Here is a 20,379-nt window from a genome sequence, read left to right on the forward strand (position 1 = left end):
CACGGCTTTGCCCGTAGTAGAAAAATTAAAAGGTCTTTTGGTTCACCTGTATATTTACAAATAATGTATGGTGAATTTCTCGCCAATTGGCTTGCCCATGTTACGGTTCCACGTTATGATAATTTTGTAATTTACTCGTCCATCTTATGACAATTTTGCTGGGGAAAATGTTCTTAAAATTGGAATAGAAAAAGAACCACATCGAATTTTTGAAAAATCGCTTCGACGTGCACACCTCCATGCTACAAACTAACTTTGTGCCAAATTTCATGAAAATCAGCTGAACGGTCTAGGCGCTATGTGCGTCACAGACATCCAGACAGACAGACAGAGATCCAGATATCCAAACAAAGAGACTTTCAGCTTTATTATTAGTAAAGAAGCTCGATTTTTTGGTTTCCACTGAAAAAAAAGCGGGTAAAAAATGTCTAATTCCAACATTTTCCTATTGTTAGTATTGAATCCACCACACTTCAAATATCTCAAAAACTCATTTCTGCAATAATGCTGTTTACTTGCACACAGCAGAATACAAATATGGATTTTAAAATCTTGATTGATAACCAATTAATCAATCAATCAAAAACAATAAGAATAATGCATAATATAAGATTTTTGCATAAAAAACTGGGTCCTTTAAATCAATGACTCTCAACTGAGGGTAAATTTTCAAGGGATACATAGTAAACAACTAAACCAAATGCAAAATTATACTGATAGAACTAAAATTTAATAGTGGCAAAAGTTTGAATATAACAAGATCCTATATTAAAAAAAAGTATTGCTATAATTTGTTATATTATCTTCTGGACTGATAAAGACAAAGAACACAAACTAGAAGGCATTGCTTCTGGGATTTAAGACAACATACTTGTGCAAAAAAGAAGTTTGAACTTAAATTACTTGAAGAACAAGAATAGCAGAAAACTTAATGTTCAAGATCAGTTACAGGTGTATTTGACCAAACTAGAGCAAAACCTTGATAAACTTTGCAAACAAGAGCAAACCCAATGTTCTCATTAATTATTTCCTGCAACTTTTTAAATTTTAAGCCTGATTGACAACAGCTTTGTAATAAAATATCCACAAAAATAATATTTCTTGTTTTTAAGTTAAATTATCTATATTCACAGCTAAACTTTAACACATTTCAATAAAATTAAAGTTCTTTTGTTAGTGACATGCAGTGTTAATAATACACTAAAAAGGGTAAGAAAAAGTTTGAGGACCCTGGCCTTCTTAAATAAAGACATCCCAAATCAGTTGTCACCAAAAATAGATGCTGCTTATTTGGCTTTTTTTTTTTTTTTTGTAAAGCACCCTTTCACCTCCATCATTCTGATCAATTATTTTTGCTTGACATTGATTAAAATATTTAAACTATATCCTGAATAAAATGTTCTCAAATCTTTCTTTCTTACGCTTTTAAGTCTCCTTTAAGAAATTTTTCTTTTACCTCCTTACTTAAAGATTGTGGTAGATAACACCAAAAGAGTTTTTTCTTTTTTTAACAGCAGGGTTGCCAACTGGAAATATTACTAAGAACAGCTCTTTCATATGAATAAAAATAAAAACAAAGAAGCAATACAAATATTTAAAGAAAGAAAATCCATTAAATGCACAAAATAATAACAATAATAAAAATAATTTCTTAAAATTGGTTTAAAATTTTGTTATCACATATGAAAATTAATTCAGCTCTAAACAGTTCACTGAATGTTATGTAGAGTAGTAAAATTTCAGTAATGAAGACAAAGATCAGGAAAATTCCACCCAAAATTGAAAAGCTGAAATGCCTGTAAATCAGCATCTTTAAAGTCTCAATGTATATCTCATATCAGGACATAATACATACTTAATGTAAGAGTGAAAACAAACTGAAGTCAACAGCAGAATACGAAACAGAAGGTGAATTAAATGCAAATATTGAGAATTTGAAATCATTGATGATCTCAATGACTAGGCTTCTTGACTTAAATGCACATATGTAAAGTTAAGTATTAGAAATCACTGATGCCTTCAAAGACATAAATGACTACTCTAGACTTTGAATTCATTCCATGTTAAGTCTTGCATTAATTGCCTGAAAACTTTGGCATTCTACATTTATACAGTGAAAAGCACAGAACTCAATGCATTTTAAAAGCTACAAATAAAATTTGTTTTTGAGACTTCTTGAATGCCAATATAAAAAATTAAATGGCACAGAATTTATTGCATGGAGTTTGTTATTTTTTACATACACATCAATACCAAATAGTTAATGCAAAAAAAAAAAAAAAAAAAAAAAATCCTTGTGGTACAATAATATAAACTGACCTGTACAATCATCAACCATGCCAATTTGCTGATATCCTTCAGGACATATACACATGAAAGATCCTATAAGGTTTTTGCAGTCAAATCGACAATCATTTGCAGGAGTCTTGCACTCATCTAAATCTTTAACGTTAAAACAAGAGTAAAGAGAGGAGAAAATTAATAAAAACCCATATCCAATAAGAGTTAAAAGTACCAAAAAGTAAATAGATTTTAGAAGACATTAGAAAGAAAAGCAATTGAATAAAAATAACGGAAATATATATCTAACCTTCACAATGTCTTTGATCAGGCGCTAAAGTGTAACCATATGGACAAGTGCATTTAAAAGATCCTGGTATATTTTGACATCTAAAGGCACAAAGGGATCCCATTTCTTCACATTCATTAATATCTGATGGAACAAAATTTGTTACTCAAATTAGAATACATTTTACGACAAAAAATATTTGAAAGTTATTAAGCATAAATTTGAATGAAATAAAACTTCCAATGCTTTATTTATGACAAAACATATTACAACAAAATAGCATATATTTGAATTATAATTGAATCAAATATAGTTTAAATAAAAATAAAAATTTTTTAATTAAAAAACAATATAAATACTAACTTATTTATAAAATACAGTAAAACCCCTCTAATGCGGACACTAACGGGACAAATTTTTTTGTCCACAATAGAGGGGTGTCCGCAGGACAGGGGTTTAATAATGTTATTTGCATTGGAATAGGGGAATTAAAAATGTCCGTATAAGAGGGGTGTCCGCACTTGAGGGAGGGGTCCGTTAGGATGGGTCTTACTGTATATTTCATTGTTTTCATAAATAACTATAATAATATCAGTTACCAAACTCTCTTCTAGCCATGTAAAACTACAGGAAGATGTAATAAATAGTTTAGGAAGTAATTAATATATCCTCACCTCAGAGCAACAGAAAGATATCTAATCATCCCAGAAATAACACTAAGATATCTTGTTGCTCTGAGGCGACGATATGAATGAATACATAATAATTAACAACAGTAACTACTTCATTAAAATGTGAAAGTAAAATTTTCAGATATGGCTCTTCTTGAAAAATAAATATATTTCGTAAAGAAAAAAAAAGAAGAAAAGACATGAAACCTTCACAAGTTTGACTAGGTCCAGCAGTAAAACCATCACGGCAATCGCATTCAAATCCTCCAATGACATTTGTACAGGTTCCATTGCCACATAATGCAAAACCTCGTTCTCTGCATTCGTCCATATCTAAAAAAATAAAAATGAATAATAATAATGAATTTCTTTTATTACATCTGCTTGTAAAAATCTAAAAAACTCAATCAACAACTTAATTTTATTTAAAAATATGTAATCAAAAACGATTCACTAAAAGAGTGGAATATCTTATTTTGGAGAGAAATGGATTTAAAGCTGTTCTTTCAGATCAATAGTTCTCAAGGTTTTCTAAAATTTATTTTTCCCAACTTCTCGGTAAAATTTTTATTCATATGATAAGCTAGTTTTCACTGGTTCTAATTAAAATTCTCACATAAGATCTAAGAAACTCACTTTCAATCTAAATTTTCTGGCAGATTTAAACCCATTGTTTCTTTGACTATGATTCCAAACCAAAATGAAGTGTCAAGTAACAGGCACTTTTTATTATTTTTTAAAATTTCCTATGCGAATGTCTTTTTCTTTTATGAGACTATTTAATGGTGTTTCAAAATTTATTTCATTTCAAACTACTCCTTAATTTGCAGCAAATCTAGGAATGAGATTTTAAGAAAACATTCTTCTGATACTCTCTCAAAATGTTAAACTAATTTGGTTACCAGTTTTTGAAACAGAATGAAAGTTATGAAACTAACAAAGATAACTGAGGCAGTGAGAAGCACAGGGATGTAAGTGGACATATTCAAGTTTTGAGTAAAACACGTTTAAAGATAACATCTTAGGTAGGTTTTCATTGATTTCTTTTCTAAATCATGCTGTACAGCAGCAGCTACCAGGGCTACTGGTACTATATCTTGCCCCAGGACACAGGAGGGGTTCCCCTACTATTTGTACTGGTTATCTCCAATTTTTTAATTTTGCCGCTTACATCCCTTTGCTTCTCACTGCCTCAATTGTTGTGAAAGGTACGGCATCTTTCGTTATGAGGTAGTTAGAGAAAAGGATGCATCAGATCCTACTCAAGTTTTGCAGTTACTTCTTTTGAAAGGGATAAGAAAAACTGGGATTAATAAAAAGATTGAAAATTCCCTTTTTAAAAAGCTTCTTTAAGTGCAAAGCAAATAATTTTAACTGATTTCTTCAAATGCATGAAATTGTCTACTAATTTAATTTACAGGTTTCTATTTTTCTTTCCCATAGTTTACTTACTCTGGGTTAGTGCATTTATGCAAAGCACTTAGCATTAATTTCATCCCACAGTATGCACTTAAAATGATGAATTTGTAATTATTACAAGTTTATATACTTTTCACTAGCAAACACTCTCCTATCTCCATTTATAGACACAAACCTGGATCCTAATAGTGACTGTTATTAACAGCTTTGAACATATTGACTAATTGACTGTATATCCTGTAAATATTTGTCAGTAGTTGTCTAGTGTCACCCAGTCATAACTTTTTGAGAAAGAATGAAGTTTGTAACATCCATTCCATAAATATACAAGATTTTTTTCTACAGACTAACTTTTACAGTTAAAATATGAGGCAAAAGTTACAAAAATTAATGACAGGAACAGTAAAAACAGATGTTACTTTTTTAAACGTAAAAATTATTTTTAAATGAGACAGTTTTAATTTTATAATCTGTTTTGACTGGGGACAATATACTTTATTAATGAAAATATTATTTGTATAATTCATGGATAAGAAGAAATCAGTTACATTTACTGTAGCGTCATTCATTATGTTTATCTCACGTTTTTCCCATTTTTCATTTATACACCTATATCTGTACATCATGCATTTTCAACTTCAGAAGTCGGATATCAGCCATACTCTATTTTTGATTTCAGAAGATTTTAAAACCTGTACAGAATTCTAAGAAATATATTTCAGATTTCAAAGGCTTAATTTCATAGTTTGTCAGCAGAACAGCTTTAACGAATTTTTGAATTCTTGAAATTGTTACCAAGTCAGCAATTCTCAAATGATTACAAAAGAAGTTCTTCAGAAGTTTTAAAATATAAATTTAAAGAAAGTTCATTTGAAGATTAAGAAAAATAATATTTCATTAAGGGCAAAATTGTTTGAAATGTGTTACCAATGCATTTGGTTCCAGACGGATCAATCTTGAAGCCATCAAGACATTCACATCGATAGTTGCCATCAGTATTTACACAAATACCATTTTCACATAAAGTAGGATCCATCATACATTCGTTTATGTCTGAAATATTACAAAAAACACAGCTACAATACATATGTAAAAAGAAATGTCATTTAAAATTCAAAGACATAAAAGAAACTCACTAGCCTAAATACTATAAAACATAAACTACCTTCCATTATGCCATTCACTATGACGTATCCAAAGCCATCAGGGCACAATTTTTTGAAAGCCTCTAAAAGGGGGAAACAATCAATTAAAACTTTAATGAATGAAAATACTTTCTTTTCTTGTATGCTCCACAGTCTAACTCTGACATAGTTCCCTCAAAGTTAGGTTAATAATTCTTACAATCACAAATGGTTACTGTAAAATAATTTCTGCACAACAATTGTAAATGGATACATTTGCCACACAATTTGCAACCATATCAAATAAATAACTGGGTTTTGCAAAAAGCATGAACAATTTTTATGAATCTGTTGAGATTTCTTACTTTGAACACTGATTAAAGTTTTTAACAAGTTCCTCAGAAAAATTGAATTCACTGTTATTCTTAATCTCTAAAATCAAACACAAGCAAACTGATGTGCAATCAAGATTGAGCCTGAACTGCATGAGACATTTTTATATCTAAGTTTACTTTGTAAGAACTTTATTATTAAGTTCTTACAAAGTCTTAGAGCCTTATGAAGACTTTGTGAATAAAGATTAAAACACATTGTGAAAATATTGAAATACACAAGTATCAAAGTACTTTATTAATATGTATATATGCTAGGGCTCGACCGATGGCATTTTTTGGCCGATGGGCCGATGCCGATTGTTGGCCGATTGTTCAAAGATGGTCGATGGCCGATTGTTTTCCTCCAAATGGCCGATTGCCGATGGCCGATGGCGTTGGCTGATGCCGTTGGCCGATGGCAAAAAAAAAAAAAAAAAAAAAATCAAACAGAAATAAATTGATAAAATTGTTGGAGATTTAAAGGATGATTGATTCATTTCAATTTACTTCCTTTCTACGAATAAGGAATTGCAATCACAAAAAATAAAAAAAAATCAGATTTTCACCTAAATTTTTATTTTACGATCACCCAATTTAAACTTCACAAGTTTTTTCGGCACATCTGTACATGCATATGTACCTAAGAACATGTAGATGACCGAAATATCCATTTTGAATTCTTCCTCAGTTAATTATCGCAAATTCTCTTGTGATGTCTTCATGCGCGTAAACTTACGTCACTCAAAAACGTTATGAAATAGTAAGTTGAAAACTCATACGTACGTAGTATGATCTAAAGGTTAGAGGACAAGTTGTATAAAACCTTACCCTGAATAGTTCACATTACCGAAGCAAATCTATCTACAAAATAGTCACCTTGAACGACTATGCACTTCTGCCAATGTTTGTATAGCTTTTAGAAGCGCTCCTGGAAGACATTTTCGCAACCTCCTGTAAAGCCTCTTGCGCTGCTGCTTAAACTTCATCGTAGGGAAGAAGGCGACTTTCATGTTGAGGATGCACGGTTCGATTGGTCAATACTCTGATATGACAAACAAATAACATAACGTTTCGTCGGACTTAGCTCCGTGTGACTTTTACCTGTTCCCAGCAAAAAAACATTTGCATGGACGATGTTTTCCTCCGTCAGGAGATGATAAAGCTTCATCATAGAAGGTAGCGAAAAATGGCTTTCAGAAGTGTTTCCAAAAGTTATATGAACACTGGCAGAAGTACATAGTCCCTCAAGGTAAACTTTTGAAGGTGGATGTGCTTCTGTAATGTGAACTATTCTGGGTAAGGTTTTATACAGCTTGTCCCGAACTTTTGGATCGTACTACGTACAATCTATATAGGGTGTAGTTATGCTTCTCCTTTTTTGACTGCTGTACAATGAAAGATAAAGAACAACAGCCAGAAAAAAAAAAGAAAGAAAGAAAGAAAAAAGGAAGAAAAACAAAAAGACTGTTTAATAAACAATTGATTTTTTTTTTAAATTGAACATATAACTAAGATTTCAGTAATATTGTAATGATGTATGGATTTAAGTTCACTAAACATAGTTAAAAAACATTAAATTATGTTGTTAAATCATTCAAAAAAAAAATTAAGAATAAAACTATGAAACCGTCAACAAATTACGCAATTAAATTGGAAAGATTGCACATAGACATTTTTTAGTCATCAAATTAAAAAAAAAAGATAACAGATAAATTACAATACTAAATCATAAAAGAAATATTTTTTTCTTATTTAAAATTTATGAATAGAAAATTTTGCATTTTTCAAAAAACTAAAACAGTGACATAAATTTTGCTGGAAAAAAAATTGCCATGAAAAGAGCGAGGTTCTTAAAACGCAGCTATAAACAAAATCAATATTTACACAAAGTTAATAACTGAATACATATGACTACTTGATCTGATGTTTGCATACATAATATTGAACAATTAGATTGTTTAATCTTTTATGAAGCTTTACAAACAAGTTCAAATTAAATTGTTCAATTTAACAGTAATTTTCTGAAATTTAAAAAATTGCATAATAGAAAATCCTTGAAACTTTTCTATAAAAAACGAAAATAACTTATTCATTGATTTTATATAAATACATAAAAATAGTTACTTACAACAGAAAAAAAAAATCGATCGCTATTAATGATACAAAAAAGATGGCGCATTACGAAATGGAGGGGGGGGGGGGTCACCCTCTGATTTTGCAGTAACTCACACTTCGGCCCCAACCTCGGATTAATATTTGTAGTACAGAACCGCTAAAACCAACACCTCGGAAGAGTTTCTGAATCTATTTCAGCACTTCCGAAGAAAAAATTCAAAAGTCCCTTCGATTTCCGAATTGTGTCACCATTCAAAACGCCTTTCTTTAATCAATTTCTTAAATTAATGCTCTAAATTCTTTCTAAACAATAGATAAAGTTTGAAAAAAAAAAGCTTTAGTTTTATGAATGGTGTTAGTTTTAAACAACTCAGGAGTATAACTAGAGTTTAATTTCAGAAATTGAGGGAGTGGGAGGAGGGGCACACAAGTGTTCTCGGAAATTCAAAATAGTCGTAAAAAATAGAGTTCAAAATAATCATAAACATTGAGCAAAAAAACCCTTCCGAAACTTGCACCCCAGTTTGTATTGACTTGCAGTGGCGGATTTAAAATACAGAGTGTTTTAAAATGAATAGCGGGGTTTTGCCATCTCATATTTGTTTCCATGGTCTCCAATTCGGCAATATATCACCAAATGACCGTCAGTCTGAGACGCTATCTTAGTTTTGCATTGAAATAAGTAATTAATAGCCACAAAAAATGAGTAAACAGGCTTTTCAGAACATCCGATCGAAAACAAAAAGGAAAGTGCACAACTGGAACGTATGCACACCCTACACGCAAAAACTTATCCTTCTACAGTTTACCATTTTGGAGTTATGACTTATGAGAGATACTACGTACATCCAGCAGCAAGAAACAACGCAATAATTAACTTGTTTGGTACCTGAATGCAGTATTAAAAACTCTTTCAGGGGTGACTCAAATAAAAATTCATATTGAAATTTAGTAGACAATTTTATATGAAAACAACCTTTACTTTGTATTAAAAGGTAAAACATCAAAGGTCTTTTTTTTTTCAAAAACATCGGCCAATTCCATCGGCTTTTCGAAGTTTTTAAGGCCGATGGGCCGATGTTTCTTGCAATTTAGCATCGGCCGCCGATGCCGATGGCTAAATTGTTGAACCATCGGCGCCGATGCATCGGCCAGGCCGATGCATTGGTCGAGTCCTAATATATGCTACTGTGAAAGTTCAAAATCTGGTAAATGTCCAAATTAGCTGGTGAATATCAACATTCACATACCAAAGACTTCGACGACCAAATATTTCCAGTGAATCACTGGTTAAAGTAGACATCCTTCGATTTTGGTTTTCCAAGGTAATGCAGGTTTTACTTTCTGTGTGATTTCTGATTTAGTTTAAAGCAAGGTATGTTGTTAATCACTTCAGTTCTAAAGTTCTCATACTTGGATATCTCTTTTTTGAATCATAAAATCTATTTATGTATTTATTTATTTATTAGGATTTTTATATCCTTTTTAATAATTGAAATTTGTAACATTGCACCATAATAAAAATATTAATTTGTAACATATTAAAAATTCATAACTTAGATCTAGTCTATATCACCTCTGAATCTGAACAGTGTATCTGTGGTAAGTTAGTTTCATGTTGATTCAAGTTTTTCTGCAATCAGTTGCTATTTAGCATATGACAAGATGAACAATGTTAACTTTACACTCCCCTCTGGTAGTAATAATACCCATCATGCAACGAGTGCAATTGACTGCGATGGAAATAAGTACTCAGTTGAAACAAACTGACGATACATTGAGAAAACCAACATTTAAAAGAAAATATTTTAATATTTGCTACCAAACCTCCTCTAGGATCAGGACACGGTTCACACGGATTTGCTCCCCAAGCAACAGATCCTTTCATGCAGCAACATTCTTTTCTTGTCATGTTAGAAGTTTTTGGATTCCTGCAAATTCCATTAATGTATTCTTGAAAGCAATTGTTTTGTCGTGTATCTGGAACAAAAGATTCAAATAAATTATGTATAAATTATTATCATTTTTTTTTGTATGATATAGATTTCCTTCAACAATTTGTTAAAAAACACAAAATACTTAATTTCAAGTGCATCAATAATTTTACACTGATTGTAATGATAGGATTCAAAACTGAGCATGGTAAATGTTCAAGGTCAATCAAATAAAATATTTTCGATGATCTGGGATACAAAAACATTGTTTTAAATGAATTGAAAGCCCAAAGTCCTTATAACTGATAGCTAGAAGGGCAATATTTAATTGGGGGGGGGGGGGGGAATAGTTTTTTTTTAAAAATTTTATAATTGGCAACTATGGGAAAATAGACTAGTATAACAGTACATATTTTTGTAAACTTTTTCTATTTCAAAGCTTTAATTGTGTTTTTGTTATGTTTTTCAGAAATTGAAAAATGTTGACAGTATCAAAACTGCAAGAATTAAAATCTTTAAAAAAATCTCTTTCACTGTTTTGATTAGTAAAACGAATACAAGCTCACAAACAAGCAAAAAAAAAAAAAAAAAAAACATTAAAGAAAGTAATCTACATTTAATGCTCAAAATAATAGTTCTAATAATAACTACTTCCTAATTTTTTATTTATTGATATTATTTTTAATGTTAATAAATTAGTTAAAAAAACTGGGATTTAAAAAGGGTTGAAGAAAGAAAGAAAAAAAAAAAAAACTGCTTGCAACTTTTGTAAAAAATAATTATCATTTTAAATGGATTTTTTACAATGAACACAGCCAGTATATCAATACTATATTAAATCAAATACCTATGCATTCCTTTCCATCAAATGACAGTCGATATCCATGAGGGCAAGAACAAATAAAACTTCCATCAGTGTTTGTACATGCACCACCATCACATATTGAAGATATGCTTCGACACTCATCAATATCTGTAACATTCTGTAGTTAAATACCAAGTAAAATTTTACAAAAATGAAACAATACATTTAAAATTACAATTTTAGTTTAAAATATCACAAAATTTTCTAGATTCGACTTGCAATGAAAACGATACAAAAAGTAATAAAAATGGAGTTCATATTTAGAAATTTTTTTGTTAATTGTGGCAGTGAGAAGCAAAGGGATATAAGTGGACATTTTCAAGTTTAAAGTTTCTATCCTAGGTAGGCTTTCATTGAATCTTTTTTTCTAAATCATGCTGTATAGCAGAATCTACCAGGGCTACTAGTACTATCCCTTGCGCCAATGCAGATGAAAGGTTCTCCTACCATTTGTACAGGTTATCTCAAAAATTTAAATTTTAGCATTTGCATCCCTTTGCTTTACACTTCCTCAATAGTTGGAAACAAAATTTAAAATCAATCAAACTTGCACAATAATACTATCTTTTCATGAATACTTTGTATTGGTTGTCAAGAAGTACTTTTGTAAGCTGTGCAATTTGAGCAGATAACTTGTTTTGTTAAGATATTAACTAATTTTCCAGCAATATAAATATGAATAAAAAAGTGGCCACTAGCAATATATTTTTTTAACTAAACCTAGTCCATTAAGTTAGAAAGTCATAAAATAACATCTAATTTTCAAAAGTCAAAAATTATTAGAAAGTCATTCTATGCTTTACTAGTAGCACCCACACCGCTTTGTTCGTAGTAGAAAAATAAAAGGTCTTTTGATTCGCCTGTATATTTACAAATAATATATGATGAATTTCTCGCCAATTGGATTGCTCATGTTACGGTTCCACGTTGTGACAACTTGGTAATTTACTCATCCACCTTATGATGATTTTGCTCCGGAAAATGTTCTTAAATTGGAATAGAAAAAGAACAAAATCAAATTTTTGAAAAATCACTTCGAGGTGCCCCCCCCCCCCCCATGCTACAAACTAATTCTGTGCCAAATTTCATAAAAATCGGCCGAACGGTCTAGGCGCTATGAGCGTCACAGAGATTCTGACAGAGAGACTTTCAGCTTTATTATTAGTAAAGAATACAAAAATGGGAAGAATAAAATAATAATAAAGCAACGTTAATGGGTCATTTCACGGTATTTTTGACATTTATGTAGAGTCCGTAGCATATCCTTTTTTTGCCATAACTTTTAAATTTACTCTTTGATCAGCAAATTATTTGGTGTGGTGAGTTGGTGTGTTGTAGGAAAAGCACAAAATAAAATAATATGCTAATCAAACAGTAAATCAAAAAGTTATGGCAAAAAGAGGTCACGTTACGGACTCTACATAAATGTCTAAATTACCATGAAATGATCCTAATATGTCAACTTCCAGAGAACTGGTGGATCGTGTTACAAGGTACCCCCTTTTTCAATTGAATGCAAAATAAGTAAGCTTATAGATGAAAAGCTGTCTGACAAAAGCAATACAAGTTCACTTGCTTTGCAGTGAAAAAGAGGTTCCTTATTGCTCAAAAACACATGTCTGCAGTTTCCTGCAAATTTGTGCATATTAATGCTTTATTATTATCATCTAAAAGATGGTTCAGCACAATAGTATTCATTTAATTCTGAACTGAAAGAATGATCTTAAATTGAATATCCTTTTAGAAATCTGTTCATCAAAGGAACATTATTTTTTTTACCCGTACTTTGAATTTGTTAATTTAAAAAGTTACCCTGAAAGAGTTATTAACACACATTGAAAATATTTCATTGAGTCAATAATATCATTTTAAGGAAGAGTAGATAATATTGCCCAGGTAAAAAAATATTTTACTTAGGTTAAGATGCATGATGCAATTATATTTCACAGTAACAGACTGGTAAGACATCTCTTACATTTTATTTCATAAAAATACGTAATAAAATTAACCTGATGCCAAAATTTTTTTTAAAACTGATATTTAAAGCAATAAATATCTTAACAATTTCAATTCAAATGAATTATTTTAAAGTCTACTAAGCTTGTTCAGAAATTTTTGAAAAGTATCTGACAGGTCTTGGATTTCTTTCTCTCTCTTTTTTGATATTGATCATTTGAAAAATTTCAAATTGCTGGATGGTTCAAATAAGCACCACAATTTAAATTATGCTAATTTGACACCTAATGTGATGGTTGAAAGCAAACTAACAGCTTAACTCATATGCACTGAATGTATTTCACATATATAAATTTAGAAACATTCCACTTCAGGTACCACTATCATCACAATTATAATTTTCTTCAACATCTTTCTCTTACTATTATCACATTATCCAGTATTTTTTAAAATCATAATACAGTCAAACCCTGATTTAATGAACCTCTATTTAACGTATTTTGGGATTTAGCGAATTTTTCTTTCCCCCCAACTAAGATGAAGGTAAAAACCCGTATTTACCAAATAATAAACCCCGAATTAACAAATTATGTTGACAGCCGAAATTTTTTTTTTTGTTAATTTGAGTTAGGAAATATTGGATTGTTTTCTAAATGTTATATTCATATTGTCCGAAGGAGAAAAAGACTATTCTTGGAATCAGCAATTTTTGACGGGCAAGGGGGGAACCAACAAATAGCAATTCTGATGCAGAAAGCAATAATGAAACTCCCTTTAAAACTATTACTTTTTAAATGTTTTATATGGCCTGGAAACTGTAAAAACAAATCTCATGAAGTGGGCTGCAAATGGCACAGCATTTTCTTCTCTCCATAAATTCGAAAGAGCACTTTTTTGAGTCGAATATCAAGGAAATTGTAAAACATCTATTTCTCAGTAATTTAAAATTTCAAATTAACTAGCATGTAATAAGTAGTAAAGTAGTGAATAAAAAGTGTACACTTTCTATTTACGGATTTTTGGCACAGTTGCTTATTAGGAGTTTGAGATAAGGTAAGGGCAATTTTTTAAATTTTTTTCGCACCCTAACATTATGAATAACCCTGATTTTACGTACAAAAGCTTCGGTACCGATGAATTCGTAAAATCGTGATTAGACTGTATATTCATTTATAAAAAATAATACCTTCACAATCTCGCTTGTCATGAGTTAATTGATAGCCTTCATCACATGTGCATTGGAAAGAACCTTCTGAATTTCGGCAAGTTCCACGAGAACACAAGTTACTGTCCAGGCATTCATTGATATCTAGGGAAAAAAGGTAAAATTAAGAGCAATGCTTTTTTTTTTCATTTTTGAACATTGAAAGAAAAAAAAAATAAATAACTGCCATAAGGGAATTAGAAATTTAGTCAATAAAATTCTTACCTACACAACTACGACCATCAGGACTTAGATTATACCCAATTTGACACTGACAGTTATAACTTCCTATTGTATTCCGACAACGACCATTTTGACAAATTCCATACTGTGTTCTGCATTCATCAATATCTAATTTAAAACATAAAGGAAAATAAATCAATATTGTCGTGATAAAAACTGCTTTAAAAAATCAACTCTCCAAATAAGACTACTTTAAATTATGATTTCTCAAATACTGTACCAAAGCAATCGCCATTAGGTGATAGTTGAAAACCAGGATTACAGTGACATCTGTAGGAGCCGGGAACGTTTGTACAGGTACCATCAGCACAAATACCTGGACTGCGAGCACATTCATCAATATCTTTAAGCAAGAAGTTTAAAACTCAGCATTAAAAATTTCAATATATATATATAAAAAAAAAAAAAAAGTGCACAAAAAATTATACATATAGGTTGTCAAAAAACAGTCACATCTAAAGATGCAAGAAGAACACATCAAGATGAATGAAAATATTGCACAATCATATTTTTCATGTACTATTGAATGCTGTAGAGAAATGAACTTAATAAAAATTAAATGAAACATAATACTAAAATAACTCTCTACTTTTAAATTGATTGAAATAATTTTGGGTACAAATAGATTGCTCTCAAACACGGTATGCATTTTTAAATGAACTATACGTTCAACATAGGCATGCATTCAAAAAAAAATGTTTTTTAGCAGTATAACATAAAATTTTGAAATTTCAATTTAAGTACTAGATATTTTATTTTAATGTTCATGAAAATTTTGCTTATCTTCAAAACACCCCTCCTCCCTTTTTTTCAGAATGTAAAAAATGTGTCATTAATTTCCATTTTATCTTTAATTCTCCTGGCATTTTTTTCTTTTTTTCTGGCTTCAACTGCTAAAGCAACAACTCAAATCTTCAAAAATCATAAGTTACTGTACTCCCTACCGCATGATGGAATTATGATTGCTTTAAAAGAGAAAAAATATTATGCAATTTTATACCCAAGTCACCTTCTTACCAAGACAATGCTCTCCTGATGGAGATAAGCGATAACCATTGTTGCATGTACAAATGAAACTTCCATCTAAGTTTTTACAGACTCCATTGTCACACATTCCAGTTTTAGAACATTCATTGACATCTAAATTGAAAAAAAAAAAAAAAAATCAATATAATTTGCACAAGAAGTTTTTATCAAACATAGTATAAATATTAGAGTTTTATTCCTTAATGCATTGTAGTAACTCTTGTCACACAAAAATTCTCTAATTTGAAAAAATAAATAAATCTAAAAGTACATTTAATACCAATTAAGTAAAATTAAAAGTAATGAAATAAATTAAGTAAAACTTATCTTCAAGAATTTTAAACCAACATAAAGTTCTGATCCAAATAGGTTAAAGAACAAATTTTTACACATACATTTAATGAATCCATATTATGCATATTATTGTCAAAAATGTAATGTTATACAAACATTAGTATGTAACATTAATTGCTATGAAACCTTTCTTTCATTTAATGGGAAAGATATAGTACATATATTTGAATAATAATCATCAGGAAAGGCTTTTTTTTTTCTATCGTACAATATACCTATTAAAAAACTATTACTTGAAAAAAAAAAAAAAATCTTTACAAACCTAAGCAATCTCGACGTGATGATGAAAGTTTGTAACCATCAGGGCATCGACAATCAAAACTTCCCAGAGTATTGACACATGAAGAACTACCTTCACAAACACCAGGTGTCTCTATGCATTCGTTTATGTCTAAAAATTTAGTAATATAATAAAAAATCATTGTAGTTGACATTCATGTAAAAATAAGCATGAAAAATGAACACTAACAAGTAGCAATGACTCTAGGATCATTTGACAGAGAGGAGTGCCCTGTTGTCCTACTGAAATGCTATGCTGCTCTTGAACCATTTTGAAGTGTCCTACAGTTTTTTTAGACAACCATTTCAACTGAAAAATTTGCAGTTACTGCAATTTATCTGCTCATGGCAGTATGATGGTGTAGATTTGTGCATATTTTTAAAATATAAAAATTTTACTCTATGGTGAAATGCATAAGTAACTTACAGGGTATCTGCTACATTTTGAGTTTTGAAATTCATGACTTTCCTCGACTTTCCATGACTCGTACTCATAATTTTCCATGACTCATAGGACGCAAGTTTTCAACTACGCAATTAGACATATAACGAAGGTTAAAAATAATGCTGAATACATAATTAGAAATGTCCAACCGATAGAATCACATAGTAAAGAAAAAGGAGCGAATATTCCAGAAGCGGATGCAATCAGATTTCAAAATGTGAAAAATCGGGACTGACGCGTTAAAAGTGTATAAAACGGCTAAGATGCGTAAATTTTGCACCTAATCCATAGAAAATTTGATAAATATGCATGTTCTTGAATTCAAAACCCATGATCAGTTGTCAGTTTCCATGATTTTAGAACGTCTTTTTCTCTAAATCATGATTTTCCATGACCATTTTCGGTCATAGTCAAAATCCATGACTTTCCCCGACTTTTCAAGTGCCCTGACACACAGAATTTAGGTCTATTTTTAAGTCACTTGACAGGAACTTCACAAAACTTATTTCACATAAACAATTCCCTCATACAATTTACGACTGTTAAATGAACCCTTAAGTTTGTTATTAATGCTTTTTTGGAGAGCAGTGCCCTCTTCAAAATGTTTTCCCTTCAGCAGCCTTTTCATTCTAGAGTCAACACTATTTGCAATACGAAGAAACGCTTTAACTTACCTTCACACTTGTTGATTAATGTGTTATACCTATAGCCATTGTAGCATTCACAAACAAAACTGCCTATAGTATTTTTGCAATGACCATTTTCACATACACCAGATTTACACTCATCCAAATCTGTTGGGTGAAAAAATTATAAAATAAATTACACATTAAAGTGTTTTCAGTAACCTTTTCAGTAAGTGTTTCAGTCAGTGTACAAATAAGTAATTTTTTTCCAAGTTAAATAGGAAATTTGCGACTTATTAAAAATGAGTTTTGCTTTGCAAGAATCAACTGAAATACTTCCTTACTTACAGATATAATTGCTCATTTCTTTTAGCAGCATTTGAAAAAAGAAAAATGTATATAGTTTAATCGATTACGTAAATAAGATGTACTGATTTTTTACATTAACACTAATGATACGTACCATCAACTTCACCAGTGATTGGGTTGATTATTGTTCCAGGTGTCATGCTGCATAATTTTCTATATTCCTCTGAAACAAATGATAATTACGATAATATAATTGAAAATTTTAATTCTAATAAAAAGAACAACAGTGTATTATGAAGACAACTATTATGAGGAGATGGCTTACATTTGGTATTTCTAGGCTATAAATGTTACTATTTGGTTCAGAAACAGGGAGTCAAAAAAGTTACTTCAATGTTGTTTAAGTGCAATTTTGGGACTGTTACTGTCATTTTTATTCATTTCTGGTATGTTCATTGAAATCTCTTTAGTTTTGACCCAGAAAGAATGAAGTTTGTTCTTTTGCATTAGTTGTGCTTACGTTATGATGAACATTTTTGATAGTAGACAATAAATATCCTATAAAATAATTAAGTTTTGATAGCAAACTTGTACTTTGCAATTTTGGAAAATAAAAAGTATAGGAGGAAGAAAGAATGAACTAGCATTAAATGAAACAAAAAAGTACCTGAATTTTGTACAGGGCAGGGCTCACAAGGGTGTCCCCATGCTCGGCCAACAGAACAGCAACATGTCAATTTTGTTTCATTGGACATCATAGGATGCTCACACACTAAACGTGACGGACGAGTAGATGTATGATATGCTTGTCTAAAACAATTGGAACGCCTCATGTCTTGGGGGAAAAATAAAATTATTTTATAATCTTTCAAATACATAGTAATACATATTTGTAAACAAAATATTTTATGTCCTCAATACTTTCAAATTCCTTACAGTACCTGACAAAATGAGTGCATTGAAAAAAAAAAGTTAAAAAAAAAAACATGCTTTTGTAGCAATATGAACTAAAAAGTAAAAAATAATCTTAGGATTTTTAAGTATGATAAAATAATGGACCAAACAAATAACTTCGATGGGAAAAAAAACGTGGGGTGCTGTCTATTTATATTTTTGCAAGGAAAAAAAATGGAAGAAATTTAAGACAACTGACATGAAGCCTCTACAAAAGCGTGTTTTTTTTTTTTTGGTATTTAAAACTATTATTTTATTTTCTTCTTTTTATTTTTGCTTGTTTCACGGAAAAATATTTATTTTTATATAATTTGAAGTTTTCTACACTTACGACCTCCCACCCCCCCAAAAAAAAGAAAGAAAGGGCTAGGGCAGCATTCGAAACGGGGATCTCTTGAACTCCAAAAAGAATAACGATACTCTTTAAGGTAGAACAGAGTCGAACTCTAAAAACCTTCAACTGCTCCGATAAATTGCCTGTTGAATAATCGTCCAATCCAGTTAATCCATACTAGAGCCGCTATATATAGTGGCCTTAGTCCATACCAGTGATCAATGTATGTGTGTGGAAATCATATTTATATTACTTTAAAAGTTTGAGATACATTTCAATAAAATCATTGTTCAACAATGACAGTTGTCAACAATGAATTTTCATTTGGAGGTTTACCTACATTTTGGCATGAAATTAGTTAAAAACAATTACAACTCATGCTCTAATTACCTTGGAACAATGGAACAAATTTTACCTTTTGCTGAAAAATCAGGGGCTTCTATCAATATTTAATTCTAATTTTTGCGAGCATTTTTCATCCTCATATTAGTGGATTTATTCAAAAATACTGATTAATTGGAATAAACTGATGGTTAATAGTTGATTAACTTGATTATAGAATATTGCATGGTCATCGGGCCTGATGTCCCGTGCCAAATTTCAAAAGAATCCAATTGTAGGCAGTGGGCGAAATTAGAGTAGCAAGATTCTGATACAATATACATACATACATATACATACACACACAGGTGAAGCTAATAAAAGCACGTTAAAAAATAATAGGTTCTGTCAAAAAAAAATTTAATCAAAATGAAATATTTCTTTCTTGTTTCACTTTATTTCAGCTAGTAAATCTAACTCCACATTAGTTTTTGTTTAGAGTAAATAACTCGCTTTGGATTTCAAGTAATTTTAACTTAATTTTGAAATCAGTTTTGAAATTTGGACAGTAAAGATCTGCAGTAGAAAAATACTTAAGATCAATACCACTTATATTTATAAATATTGCAAATAAAATTCTACAAAGTTATTTGCAAGTTTTGTTTTCAGTAAAAAATTTTAACTTTTGAATAATAATTAAAAAACGTTTCATGAATCAATTAAAAAAAAATGTTAACACATGTAAAATGATACAATTCATAGTTAACTTTTCAAAAAATATAAAACAGGGTAATCTCTCAACAAACATAAATTTTGCAGTTAATAGTTATTGTTAGTTCAATCTCAAACATTGCTAACCTCAACATTATCTTTCAAGCATATATTTTTCTTCTTTCAATTTATTTTGCTTTAAGAAACATAGGTGAAAAAAAAAAAAGCATTTTGCCAGGTAAAAAAAAGGGAGCTAAAATTATCAAGTGTTCAATTTCAATTGTTAATGTTACTAGGAAATTGATTCTTCTTTAGAAGATGATTTCAATTGCAACAAATCCATACAAAAAGGGTTGAATGTCTTCTAGTTCATATCCTTAGACCACCCAGTTATCCGTGGCACCAACTGTAGTATGATAGACAAAACATAAATATATAACTGACATTTTTAAATAAAACCCCTTTTACAATGGATGCCATAAAATCTTAAATCATTTAAGCGTCTATATTTAAAAATTATTTTAAGCATTTATTTGTTTTGAATTT

At 30.3% G+C, this 20,379-nt stretch overlaps 1 protein-coding gene across 1 annotated transcript in view; it reads right to left on the bottom strand.

Annotated features, from left to right (window-relative positions):
* Window positions 1-20,379, bottom strand: part of LOC129224910 (fibrillin-2-like) — a 201,630-nt gene that overhangs the window by 23,897 nt on the left and 157,354 nt on the right. Inside the window, exons 39-53 of the mRNA XM_054859456.1 lie at window positions 18,181-18,348; window positions 17,668-17,736; window positions 17,253-17,372; window positions 16,117-16,245; window positions 15,492-15,614; window positions 14,695-14,817; window positions 14,457-14,582; window positions 14,214-14,336; window positions 11,054-11,179; window positions 10,095-10,252; window positions 5,825-5,885; window positions 5,587-5,712; window positions 3,448-3,573; window positions 2,591-2,713; window positions 2,320-2,442 (exon numbers count right to left, since the gene is read on the bottom strand). Coding sequence (XP_054715431.1) covers window positions 2,320-2,442; window positions 2,591-2,713; window positions 3,448-3,573; window positions 5,587-5,712; window positions 5,825-5,885; window positions 10,095-10,252; window positions 11,054-11,179; window positions 14,214-14,336; window positions 14,457-14,582; window positions 14,695-14,817; window positions 15,492-15,614; window positions 16,117-16,245; window positions 17,253-17,372; window positions 17,668-17,736; window positions 18,181-18,348 — 1,824 coding nt within the window. The remainder of the gene's footprint in view (window positions 1-2,319; window positions 2,443-2,590; window positions 2,714-3,447; window positions 3,574-5,586; window positions 5,713-5,824; window positions 5,886-10,094; window positions 10,253-11,053; window positions 11,180-14,213; window positions 14,337-14,456; window positions 14,583-14,694; window positions 14,818-15,491; window positions 15,615-16,116; window positions 16,246-17,252; window positions 17,373-17,667; window positions 17,737-18,180; window positions 18,349-20,379) is intronic.

Source organism: Uloborus diversus, chromosome 6 (assembly GCF_026930045.1).
Source record: "Uloborus diversus isolate 005 chromosome 6, Udiv.v.3.1, whole genome shotgun sequence".
In the NCBI taxonomy this organism is placed as follows: Eukaryota; Metazoa; Arthropoda; class Arachnida; order Araneae; family Uloboridae; genus Uloborus; species Uloborus diversus.